General features: G+C 39.1%; 1 protein-coding gene across 1 annotated transcript in view; it reads left to right on the top strand.

Annotated features, from left to right (window-relative positions):
* The window catches only part of DCBLD2 (discoidin, CUB and LCCL domain containing 2), a 97,826-nt gene that overhangs the window by 40,162 nt on the left and 44,614 nt on the right, over positions 1-13,050 (top strand). The window contains exon 3 of the mRNA XM_055260695.2: positions 8,769-8,906. Within this exon, the coding sequence (XP_055116670.2) occupies positions 8,769-8,906 (138 nt within the window). The remainder of the gene's footprint in view (positions 1-8,768; positions 8,907-13,050) is intronic.

The raw sequence follows: 13,050 nt of genomic DNA, 5'->3' as shown, positions 1-13,050 counted from the left end.
ATGAGAGGTGACAGCGTGCTGGCAGCCCTCGCAGGCCTGTCTCGCTCTCGGCGCCTCCTCTGCCTGGGCTCCCACTTTGGCGGCACTTGAGGAGCCCTTCAGCCTGCCACTGCACTGTGGGAGCCCCTTCCTGGCCTGGCCAAGGCCGGAGGCAGCTCCCTCAGCTTGCGAGGAGGTGTGGAGGGAGAGGCGAGGGCAGGAAGCGGGGCTGCGCACGGCGCTTGCGGGCCAGTGTGAGTTCCGGGTGGGCGTGGGCTCGGCAGGCCCCACACTCAGAGCGGCCAGCCGGCCCCACAGGCCCCAGGCAGTGAGGGGCTTAGCACCTGGGCCAGCAGCTGCTCTGCTCGACTTTTCGCTGGGCCTTAGCTGCTTCCCCACGGGGCAGGGCTCGGGACCTGCAGCCCGCCATGCCTGAGCCTTCCCCATGCCGTGGGCTCCTGCCTGGCCCGAGCCTCCCCAACGAGCACTGCCCCCTGCTCCACGGCGCCCAGTCCCATCGACCACCCAAGGGCTGAGGAGTGCGGGCGCATGGCACAGGACTGGCAGGCAGCTCCACCTGCGGCCCCAGTGCAGGATCCACTGGGTGAAGCCAGCTGGGCTCCTGAGTCTGGTGGGGACTTGGAGAACCTTTATGTCTAGCTAAGGGATTGTAAATACACCAATTGGCACTCTGTATCTAGCTCAAGGTTTGTAAAGACACCAATCAGCACCCTGTGTCTAGCTCAGGGTTTGTGAATGCACCAGTCGACACTCTGTATCTAGCTAATCTAGTGGGGACATGGAGAACTTTTGTGTCTAGCTCAGGGATTTTAAACGCACCAATCAGCACCCTGTCAAAATGGACCAATCAGCTCTCTGTAAAGTGGACCAATCGGCTCTCTGTAAAATGGACCAATCAGCAGGATGTGGGTTGGGTCAGATAAGAGAATAAAAGCAGGCTGCCCGGAGCCAGCAGTGGCAACCCAGCTCGGGTCCCCTTCCGCACTGTAGAAGCTTTGTTCTTTTGCTCTTTGCAATAAATCTTGCTGCTGTTCACTCTTTGGGCCCACACTCCCTTTATGAGCTGTAACACTCACTGCAAAGGTCTGCAGTTTCACTCCTGAAGCCAGTGAGACCACAAACCCACCAGGAGGAACGAACAACTCCAGACGCGCCACCTTAAGAGCTGTAACACTCACTGCGAAGGTCTGCAGCTTCACTCCTGAGCCAACAAGACCACGAACCCACCAGAAGGAAGAAACTCCGAACACATCTGAACATCAGAAAGAACAAACTCCGGACACGCCGCCTTTAAGAACTGTAACACTCACTGTGAGGGTCCACGGCTTTATTCTTGAAGTCAGTGAGACCAAGAACCCACCAATTCCGGACACACGTATATGTCGGTTGAATCTTTGCCATTATATCCCCTTTCATTTCAGCCACATTCTCACTGATCCTTTTTACTTTTTAGATATTCTTTTTAGTCTGTTTTTTTTCTTCTTTTCAACGTTCCTTATGTTTTCATTAGAATCTGTAATTGCTTGTGCACTTTATGATGTGGTCTTAATTCTTCATTTTTGGTATACTTTTGTCTTTTTCTTGTATTTCTTTCCTGAGGTCAACCAACTCTCATTTCTTTCTACTTTTTTGTCCATTTCTGCCCCTAGTTTCTGAATTTATGCTTCAAGATGTTTTATCGTATCCCAAATGTTTGAGGACATTTAATTAACTTTGGAGTGTTGTGCTGTAGTTTCCTTCTGTCACTGTTTTTATAGGGGGAGAGGGTTTTCATAAACTAAATTTTAGGGACTCCCATTTTTTGTTTTCTTTTTATACTGTGTATTTTTAAGTAGATTAACATTGTACCTCTGTATTTCTGTGGATAGGGCTGGCAGTTTGCAGTGGTTTATAAGCTTTGTAGCTCATAATAGGCCTCTTTGTTAATGTAGTTTTTTCTTTTTTTTCTTCTGAGAGAGACTGTAGTTCGGGAGAGATTGCATATATATTTGTTGTTTTGTTTTGTTCTTTCAGTATCCTAAATGTTTCCTCTGAGGTTTTGAGGCAGATTATTGAGGAATTGACAACTGTCCATTTCTCAACATTTAACTGGAGGGAACTTACTCTCCTGTGAGATCCTGCCCCCATCCAAGAATTCTTATTTGTGAGCCTTTTAAGTGAATATTAAAAGGTTCTGATATCTCCTAAGTAGTGAAGAGTATATTTTTTCAGAAAAGCTTTAAAGAAATTTCTTGATATTCTATGAGTGTCTCATCTGTGATGCTTGGCACCACATCTGGTTTTGCTGAAGTCTTCACATTATTATGACTCATTGCTTTTTGTATTAGCATACTTGGCGTGAGAAACTGCCAGCTATACTGAAAGAATCTGTCAACTTAGTGCTAGGACCTTGAATCACTACCTTTTCAAGATGTTTTATTAAGAAATAGAATGCGAAGCTCTCTTCTTTACAGAGTTGGCTTGTTTTCCAAAAGATAACTCTTAAAGTCCTTTACTAAAGTAGAAGTTTCATAAGAGAGAAGGAAAGCCCACTTGGAAAATTTTGATGGGGAATTTTGATATTACCTTATGAATATTTTAGCCCATCTGAATGCTATAAATTTTTCTATCAAGACCGTTTGGTTACCATTGTAGATAGTGGTAAAAACCTATGTGCTCTTTTGTCTGAGCTACAGTTCTGAAAGGATTTTAGAGGAGGCAACTATGCTTACAATCAAAGAAATGCAAAGTTTTAAAACTACATTTTTTTCCTGACTTTTGAATTCATAAAAAATATTAAAATTTTAATGTTATGTTGGTGTGAGTGTAGTAAAACTGACACTTTTTTATGTTGAAGATGTATGTAAGTACATTTCTATATGTAGAAGAGGAATTGCTGGGTCACTGGGTTGCATATGTTCAGCTTTAGCAGTTATTGCCAAATGTTTTTGTGGCTGTACTATTTTATACCCACTACCAGTATATAAGAGTTCCAGTTACCATTCTCTGCTTTTCTCCATGTTAACTGTTCTTGTGTGTGTACTGATGGCACGTTATACATAGTTTGCTTTGTATTTCCTTGATAGCTGATGATATTGTGCTTTTTTCATACATTTATTATCCATTTGAATATCTTTGTTTATAAAGAATCTGTTTACATTTTCGTGCATATTCTCTATTGGGAGATCTTTTTCTTATTCATTTGTTGGAGTTCTGTATATATTCGGGTAATGGGTTCTTTTTAGATGTAGTGCACGTATTTTCTCCATTTCTCCATTGCTATGGGCTGCCATTTTACTCCCTTACTGGTATCTTATGATAAATAGACATTAATTTTAGGTAGTTTGCATTTACTAATTATTTTATGGTTAGTACTTTTTGTATTTAAGAAATTTTTGCCCATTTCTAGGTTGTGAAGCTGTTCTCAAAGTTTTCTACTTAAAGCCTTATTGGATTTGTTTCTAATATTATCCTCAATCCATCCGGAATTGATTTTTATCTGTGTTGTGTGAGGTAGGAGTCAAAGTGTCAAGGTACATTTTTCCCTTGCAGCATTTATACGCTTTAAAATGTGCAGATATCAGATCTGCTGCTTAAGAAGAATAACACCAAAATAGCCACTTTTCTAAAATCAAGATGTACAATGACTGATATGTTAATAGAAAAACATAATTTAAAATACTTTTCTAAAACCACTATATTTTAGAAGGAGAGGCAAATTCATTTTTAGTAATATTGCTAAATCCCTTTTAAACCTAGTAAATATCTGTTATGTCCCATTTTAAATATATACCCAATAGTCTAATTGTTTAGAAAGAAATTAGAACTATACCTTCCTATCATTATCTTCTGCAGGCAAGTCTTTGCTGAAGCAGCTAAAACTAAGGCTAAATCCAGCCAAAAGGACAGCTTATTCACAGTATAAGAGAAATGATTATGGGAAGACATTTTAGACATTCAAAAAGAGAACACTCAGCCACTCCAAGTCAGGGGGTTAATTTGTACACCTCCACCTCACTCTGGCCCACCAAGCATAAGACAATGGTCCTCAAAGCCAGACTTTTTAAAGAAACTACTGATGGAAATTATTTAATGATAGCATCTATGGTAAACATTGTTCAGGCGCTATAATGGCCTCTTCTGTACCTTAGAGGATTCAACTGTACATTTGATTTGTCCCACTACACTAAGCTTTCTGAGGGCATCACTGCCTCTCATTCCGTCACCGAATCCCCAGTTCCTGCCTGGCTTAGTGCCTGGATACTCAGGGTTTCAATAAATGAGTTCCTTTGAGAATTCCAAATTTTGTTTTTGAGACTGGAGATGCGCTATACTAGTTACAAAAAAAAAAAAACAAAAAACCTGTACATAAATAAGTTTGTAAATTAGGACTGATGCTCTTTAAGCAAGCTTCATTTCCCTCTACTGAAAGTGGACAGAGCTGATGTGCTTTTGTTCCAGCAAGTAATTCTCTACCCTCTGATTCATCCTTCCAAGTTGCAGATTCCTAAGGAGAGCATTGTTCCGTGGCACACCTCAGGAAGTTGAATGAGCTTCCATTTAATTGAGAACATAAATAAGATTTCTCAAGTTTTGTAACAATATTAACTATACTTCTGGTTTATCAGAGTCAGATGCACTATCTCCCCTCTTTTGAATACAGAATGTTTCTATTTAACATCTTCTAGAGCTTAATTTATTGCTGTTCTTGATCTACTGTGGTTGATGTGGACATCAGAAGAGGCATGGTGACCATAAGGTCTCTATGCCACTGTACAAGTGGCCACAAACTCACTGCCAACAGGGTCTAGACAGATGAAATAAAGGAGTGAAATGGCCTAGGCATATGAAGAATAACAGCATAGCCATGATGATAAATGATAGCTGAGCTTCAGGACTGGGGGCATTGTGGAGTGATAGGGCTGTGGCAAACTGGAGTGTGACTTTCTTTTTCAAAGGGGATAGCTGCCACTTAAGGACAACCACTTAGAAAACTGGCCTAGATTTCCTTTTTTCCTTGTGATTTTTCAAGAGAAGTTGGAAATTCAGAATTTATGTTAAGTTTCCAGATTTTGAAAACTTTAACACCTAATTTAAACATTTTCGAAGGAGAGTATAGCCCAGAACTGTATAGACCAAGAGGCCTGTGGGCTGATTCAGGTTCTGAGCCATCAATTCTAACTTCTCCTCCATACCTCTATCAAATTCAATTATCCAAAAGCACAATATTCTTGGACTGTACACTAAATTCCTGGTTGTATTCTGTTTTATTTTGCTTCATAATAAATTGTCACAAGCCTAGCAACTTAAAACAGCACAGTTTTATCATCTCAGTTTCCATGGATCTGAAGTCTGGGCATTGCATGGCATGACTGAATTCTCTGCTCGGGGTCCCACCAGGCTGAAATTAAGGTGTTAGCTGGGAATACGTTTCTCATCTGGGGCTCACAGTTCTCTTCCAAGTGTACTAGTTGTTGGTAGAATTCAGTTCATTGCAGTTGTAAAACTGAGGTCCCCATTTTCCTGGTTACTGTTGGCCAAGGACTGCTCTAATTTTCTAGAGGCGACTTGCAATGGCCCTGTTAGGCAAGTTGCTACATAGATGTTTGCATTCTTCCAGGCCACCTGGCATGTGTCTCTCTTATTTCCAATTCTGCAACCTGAGAAAACAATGTGCTTTTAATGGGCCTACGTGATTAGTTCCGTCCTATTTTCTGAGTAGAAAAATCTCCCTTTTGCCATATATGTAACATAAAAGAAGTTAAAAATAAAACTGACAGACTGACAGGGAATCCTGGTAAGAAATACCCTAGAAGGCCAGGTTCGGTGGCTCACACCTGTAATCCCATCACTTTGGGAGGCCGAGGTGGGTGGATCACCACAGGTCAGGAGTTCAAGACCAGCCTGGCAAATATGGTGAAACCCTGTCTCTAATAAAAATACAAAAATTAGCCGGGCATGTTGGTGTGCGCCTGTAATTCCAGCTACTTGGGAGGCTGAGACAGGAGAATTGCTTGAACCCGGGAGGCAGAGGTTGCAGTGAGCCAAGATCACGCCACTGTACTCTGACCTGGGTGACAGAGTGAGACTCCATTAAAGAGAGAGAGAGAGAGAGGGAGGGAGAGGGGAGAGGGAGGGAGGGAGGGAGGAAGGAAGGATAGATCCTAGAAGCATTAAAAGATCACATACTAGAGGAAATTTTACAAGTAAACACACATTGGAAAAGTTAATCAAGAAAATAACAAGTTACCAGTTTCTTGATCACCAATACTGCTGGGGAGAGGGGGAATAAATTGGTACAGCCTTTTTGTTTAATTAGATTCCATTTGTCAGTTTTGGCTTTTGTTGCCATTGCTTTTGGTGTTTTAGTCATGAAGTCTTGGCCCATGCCTATGTCCTGAATGATATTGCCTAGGTTTTCTTTTAGGTTTTTATGGTTTTAGGTCTTACGTTTATGGTTTAATCCATCTTGAGTTAATTTTTATATAAGGTGTAAGGAAGGGGCCCGGTTTCAGTTTTCTGTATATGGCTAGCTAGCCAGTTTTCCCAACAGCATTTATTAAATAGGGAACCCTTTCCCCATTGCTTGTTTTTGTCAGGTTTGTCAAAGATCAAATGGTTGTAGATGTGTAGTGTCACTTCTGAGGACTCTGTTCTGTTCCATTGGTCTACATATCTGTTTTGGTACCAGTACCATGCTGTTTTGGTTACTGTAGCCTTGTATAGTTTGAAGTCAGGTAGCGTGATGCCTCCAGCTTTGTTCTTTTTGCTTAGGAATGTCTTGGCTACGTGGATTCTTTTTTGGTTCCATATGTAATTTAAAGTAGTTTTTTCAAATTCTGTGAAGAAAGTCAATGGTAGCTTGATGGGGATAGCACTGAATCTATACATGTGGGCATTATGGCCATTTTCATGATATTGATTCTTCCTATCCACGAGCATGGAATGTTTTTCCATTTGTATCCTCTCTTATTTCCTTGAGCAGTGGTTTGTAGTTCTCCTTGAAGAGGTCCTTCACATCCCTTGTAAGTTGTATTTCTAGGTATTTTATTCTCTTTGTAGCAATTGTGAATGGGAGTTCTCTCATGATTTGGCTCTCTGTTGTTGGTGTATAGGAATGCTTGTGATTTTTTCACGTTGATTTTGTATCCTGAGACTTTGCTGAAGTTGTCTATCAGCTTAAGGAGATTTTGGGCTGAGACGATGGGGTTTTCTAAATACACAGTCATGTCATCTGCAAACAAAGACAATTTTACTTCCTCTCTTCCTGTTTGAATACCCTTTATTTCTTTCTCTTGCCTGATTGCCCTGACCAGAACTTCCAATACTATGTTAATAGGAGTGGTGAGAGAGGGCATACTTGTCTTGTGCAGGTTTTCAAAGGGAATGCTTCCAGTTTTTGCCCATTCAGTATGATATTGGCTGTGGATTTGTCATAAATAGCTCTTATTATTTTGAGGTATGCTGATTTTGAACTTTTTAAAGCAATTTTATTCCTAAGTTTTTTAACTTTTTTGTTGCTATTATGGATGGAGTTTTAAAAATTTCATTTCAGATTGCACTAGCATATATGGAAATGCAGTTGATTTTTGTATATGGATCCTGTGACTTAGCTGTTTCTTTACTAGTTCTAGAGAGGTTTTTTTTGTTTTGTTTGTCAATTCCTTAGAATTCGCTACTCATAAGATCAAGTATCATCCTTGAAAATGATATCCTTGGAAGTCCACATTACTCTTATTCAAGTGTTGTTGCCATAGCTTAAAACATTTTTGGAAGTCGTTATTCAGGCTTTCTTACACAAGTTACCAAGCACATAAGAAAATCTATTTTTATTATTTATTAGTGTGTGTCTTGCTTTAATTTTTCTTCTTCCTTTTTATCTTAGTATCTTAGATCTGTACTGAGGATATGTTATTTTTTATGTATCTGATAGACCAAGCTTGTCCAACCTGTGGCTTGCAGGCCGCATGCGGCCCAGGACAGCTTTGAATGCGGCCCAACAGAAATTCATAAACTTTCTTAAAACATTATGAGATTTTTTTGTGATTTATTTATTTATGTTTGTTTATTGGTTGATTGATTGATTGTACCCAAAAGCTGTCGTTATGTGTGGCCCAAGACAATGCTTTTTCCATTGTGGCCCAGGGAGGCCAAAAGATGGAGCACCCCTGTGATAGACATTAAAGGATTAAATTTAGGCACACAGTTTTATATATGCATCTGACATTCAAGGAAAAAGCTGTGGATGGAAGGTTAAGCTTGTGAGTTGTCAGATCATAGTTAAAGCCATGGGATCAGATATAATCACCTAAAGAGATTAACTAGAAATCCAACAACCCTCAGAAGTAAAATTGAGTAGGTCCAGAAAAAGGCTTGAGGGATGACCTGAGGCTGGAATCTAAGGGGTTTGAGGGAAGCACGTTAAGAATACTACTAATTAACCATCAATTTATTTGTGAGCCACCTGCCTGGATGAAATATTTTGTTAATTTTTTTTTTAGTCCCTCATTATTGTTTTGAAAGAGTATACATGTCTTTCACAGGAAATTAATCTTTATAAGTTCAGTGATGCATGTACTGCTTTTCCTTTTGAATCATTTGAATAGACATTACTTGTCATTTTTTTCCTCCAGAGCAATATGATTTGTAATCATTAAACATTTTAGTCATTATTCTATACTAATTTAATAGCCAGCTTGGTATATTATTCTGATTCCGTTATCTACATTGCAAATATTATTGACTTCATGAGAGTCACACCAAATAATCTGTTTTTCTTTCATTCCTAGGCAAATACTGTGGTCTGGGGTTGCAAATGAACCATTCAATTGAATCAAAAGGCAATGAAATCACATTGCTGTTCATGAGTGGAATCCATGTTTCTGGACGCGGATTTTTGGCCTCATACTCTGTTATAGATAAACAAGGTAATTTTCACCTTATGCAATGGCTCCTACAGTTTGTAATTTTAACAACAAAAATAAAATGCTTTTTTTAAGTACCTGTTTTCTGAAATTAGAATAGAGCAGAAAGACTGAACAATTAATAGCACATATATAAATTTGACAAATAAGGTGAGATCAGTTTCAAAGTTCCAAAAATAAAAGTACATAAACGTTACTTCCCTTTCCTTAGTAAAGGAAATATTGCTGAAATACTGATTTTTTTTATTTTTATAAGATTGGAACATGAGCTATAATAACTTTTTTTTTTTTTTTGAGACAGAATTTTGCTCTTGTTGCCCAGGCTGGAGTGCAGTGGTGTGATCTCAGCTCACCACAACCTCCACCTCCCGGATTCAAGCGATTCTCCTGTCCCAGCCTCCCCAGTAGCTGGGATTACAGGCATGTGCCACCATGCCCAGCTAATTTTGTATTTTTAATAGAGATGGGGTTTCTACATGTGGCCAGGCTGGTCTCGAACCCCTGACCCCAGGTGATCCGCCTGGCTCGGTCTCCCAAAGTGCTGGGATTACAGGTGTGAGCCAGTGCACCCGGCCTATAATAACATTTTAAAAATTTATGAGTTATTGAAATGTTTTATATCAATGTAAAACATTATTATTCACAGTTTACCACTTCATAGTGCTGTGTTAAAGACCATACTACCATTATTTTCAAAGAATAAGATCTCACATCCCCAGGAGTACCTGAGGAGTGCTGAGACAGCATGAAATAAACATGGGGTATTTCTAAATTGCTAATGTTTAGGAGGAAAATGTGGTATAAAGGGGGAAAATTAAGAACAAGGTTATTCAGATGCTGGTGAGGTTGTGGAGAAAAAGAAACAGTATACACTGTTTGTGGGAATGTAAGTCAGTTCAGCCATTGTGGAAGACAGTGTGGCAATTCCTCAAAGACCTAAAGGCAGAAATACCTTTCAACTCAGCAGTCCCATTACTGGATATATACCCAAACGAATATAAATTATTCTGTCATAAAGACATATGCATGTGTATGTTCATTGCACCGCTATTCAATAGCAAAGACTTAGAATCACCTTAAATGCCCATCAGTGATAGACTGGATAAAGAAAGTTTTGTACATGTATACCATGGAATAATATGCAGCCATGAAAAAGAACGAGATGTTCTTTGCAGGGACATGGATGGAGCTGGAAGCCGTTATCTTTAGCAAACTAATTAATTCAGGAACAGAAAACCAAATACTGCATATTTTCACTTAGGAGCTAAATTATGAAAACACATGGACATATAGAGGGGAACAACACACACTGGGGCTTTTGGGAGGGTGGGAGGTGGGAGAGGATCAGGAAAAATAACTAATGGATACCAGGCTTAATACCTGGATGATCAAATAATCTGAAAACAAGCCCCCATGACACAAGCTTACTTATGGAACAAACCTGCACATGTACCCCAAACTTAAAAGTTTAAAAACAAAAGATTATTAAATAGAATAGAATCCAAAATTTGCCTGAATCTCTAAGATAAAATGCAAGACCTGCATGAACTCGCTCACGTGTTTTAGCTGCTGTGGGACGTGTTCATTTCCCCCTGCTATATAGGGGTCCCATGATGAGAAAGTTTAATAAGTGTTGCTAGTAGAAGAATAGATCAAAACAATCATTTAAATTTTTAAAAGTTGATTATTTTGATATTCAGCATTGAATTAAGTTACCATTTAAAAGTTTAAATTGGCTTTTACTTCATAATGTATAAATGAGGAGATTCTCAAGAACCTCCTAGTTGTGAGAATGCTGGGCACTGGGAATTACAGGGGAAAGCAAGCAATTCCTCCTCAGCTATGGTGGGCTTGAGATAAACACGATATGTCTTATTGAAAGTTTCATAAGAAAGCGATAGAGGAGAGAGCTGTTCTGTGTGGAGGAACCTGCCTTTCCTTAGTTTATAAGCGATAGGGCAAGGTGTGAAAGCCAACAAAATCTTTCATGGTAAACGAGAAGGAAAATTCATTTGGATGAAATAATAGAAAAGAACTAGAAACATTATGCCAAATGAACAATTAATATTTTCGACAGAACCAGGAAAACTTAGGCAATGTGATGTTGTGGAAAGGACTCTTGGTATCCCTGCCTCTGCCACGTGCTAGCTGGCTAACCTCTGGCCAGTCATTTCACCGCCGTGAGTTGTATCTTTGAATGGATTCGTTGTGAGGACTGAATCTAATAAAAACGTGTACTGTTTGTAGGCTCATGACATAGCAGACACATACAATGTTAGTTTCCCCCCTTCTACCACTGTACACATGCATACACGTGTTCCCCACCCCTACCGCCGAAAGAGTAATGTAGAGAACACAAGTGAGATGATAATGGATTACCGTCCTTTAAGTTTTACTTATTGAAAGTCTTGGGTTGATAGGTGAGAGGATAGAAAATAAAGTTAATTTGCTTCTTATTTTCATTAAGTTTCTTAATCTTAATATCAGGTTAAATTATTTATTTTGATTCATATTTTTGCTTTTCTCTGTTATTTATCAAGTTGAAGGTTTCTGGAAAATAAGTATCCTGTTTTTTTTTAAAAAGGTTCTTATATTAGATATTTAAATTATGAGGCTTTTTGGCCCACAGAAACCTTAATGTCCTGCATTAAATTTACTTAAGAATTGGCTATGACCTCAGATAAAAGAATCAGTATGTTGTGTAGCTTACAAACCTCCCTACCAAATTTCACATGGCTATATTCTATTTTAGATGAATCTTAGCTTCCAAAGATTTTTGAAACAACCACCTTAATCAGGAATTTCTTGATACTAAAACTTTCCAAAGTCATAATCATCTTGGGAAATCTCATTTAACAGCTCCTGAAATCATATTATTTTTTGCATGTCTTTATCCCATCCATCAAGCATTTATTTTATCTGAACTAGAATGAATTGCCTGAACTATATTCAAGAGAACACTGGTTGAATTTCTTATTACTTCTTCTTGGGTGGCTTTTTGATCACAATTTCTTATAATGACTCATTAATTTGAAGGTTGCTTGGCTTTAGTTGAGGTCCTCAGTGTATTTTTATCCAGGAAACTTAACTGCCACAATGAATTCCATAAATATTTTCAAGGAACCTAGCTACATGTCCCTAGCCTAGAAGTCTAGTTGAAGATTTAGAGTATTTGGGAATGAAAAGATTGTGAAAAATATTGCTTCATCAGCTACTTCATTTGTTAGGCTCTCAAGATGACTTGTGTTATAGTATGTGTTGTTGATAGAGTCATGATTTTGCGTGAGATAGGCTAATTCTCATTACCTTGTGCAAGAACCCATTATAAAAATCTATTCCTTTTGATTCCTTATTTCCTGCCCTATACTTGGCACCAAGGAAACAGCAGTAAATAAGACACAATCACACCTTCATGGGACTTGCAGTGTAGGGTTGGAAAAAGACATTAAACGAATACTTAATTGCAATTATGAAATAAAGTATGGTGAAAGAATCACCAAATGATAGGGGCCAGAGATGTGTGGAGAGTGGAAGATTGATAAAAAGCAGAGTTTTCCTGAGGAAGTCACTTTTAAGCTGAGAAGTGAAGGTTTGGAGTTTCCAGGCAGGCAAGGAAGGAAAAACATTCTACAGAAGGGAACAGCAGGTGCAAAAACCTGATGGTAGAGAAGAGCTCTGGGAGAACTGGAAAAGAAAGCCAGAGTAGCTGGAGTAGATTGGGTTGGGGGTGAGTAGGTTTCGTTATTCTGAACCTTACAGAAAATGTAAGGGTTGGAGCTTTTTCCTAAGAGTGCATGGAAGCTGTTAAGAACAGAGAAGTGGTGTGACTGGATTTATGTTTTTGTTTATGCAATCTTCCCTGCTCTGTGAAGAGCGGGTCAAATAAAAGTAAGAATAAATGTAGAGAGGCCCATTAAGAGGCTGTCCGAGGAGCCAAAGCAGAGATGATTGAATTAAGAGGTCTCGTTATAAATGTAACTAGAATTATGCCAGTTTGTAAAGACTGTAGAGTCAGACATATCTTCTACAGGGAACATTTCAATGAATTAGAGTTTATCTTGGTGGAATTTAAGCTCTAGAAAGAGTCTTTGAGCATTAGGAAGCCCTCTTGGGTAAAGCTCTGAACTACAGTAATGCCTGGGTTGTA

Source organism: Symphalangus syndactylus, chromosome 21 (genome assembly GCF_028878055.3).
Source record: "Symphalangus syndactylus isolate Jambi chromosome 21, NHGRI_mSymSyn1-v2.1_pri, whole genome shotgun sequence".
NCBI lineage: Eukaryota > Metazoa > Chordata > Mammalia > Primates > Hylobatidae > Symphalangus > Symphalangus syndactylus.
Note: the sequence above shows the minus strand (reverse complement) of the source record. Positions and strands in the feature narration are given on the sequence as shown.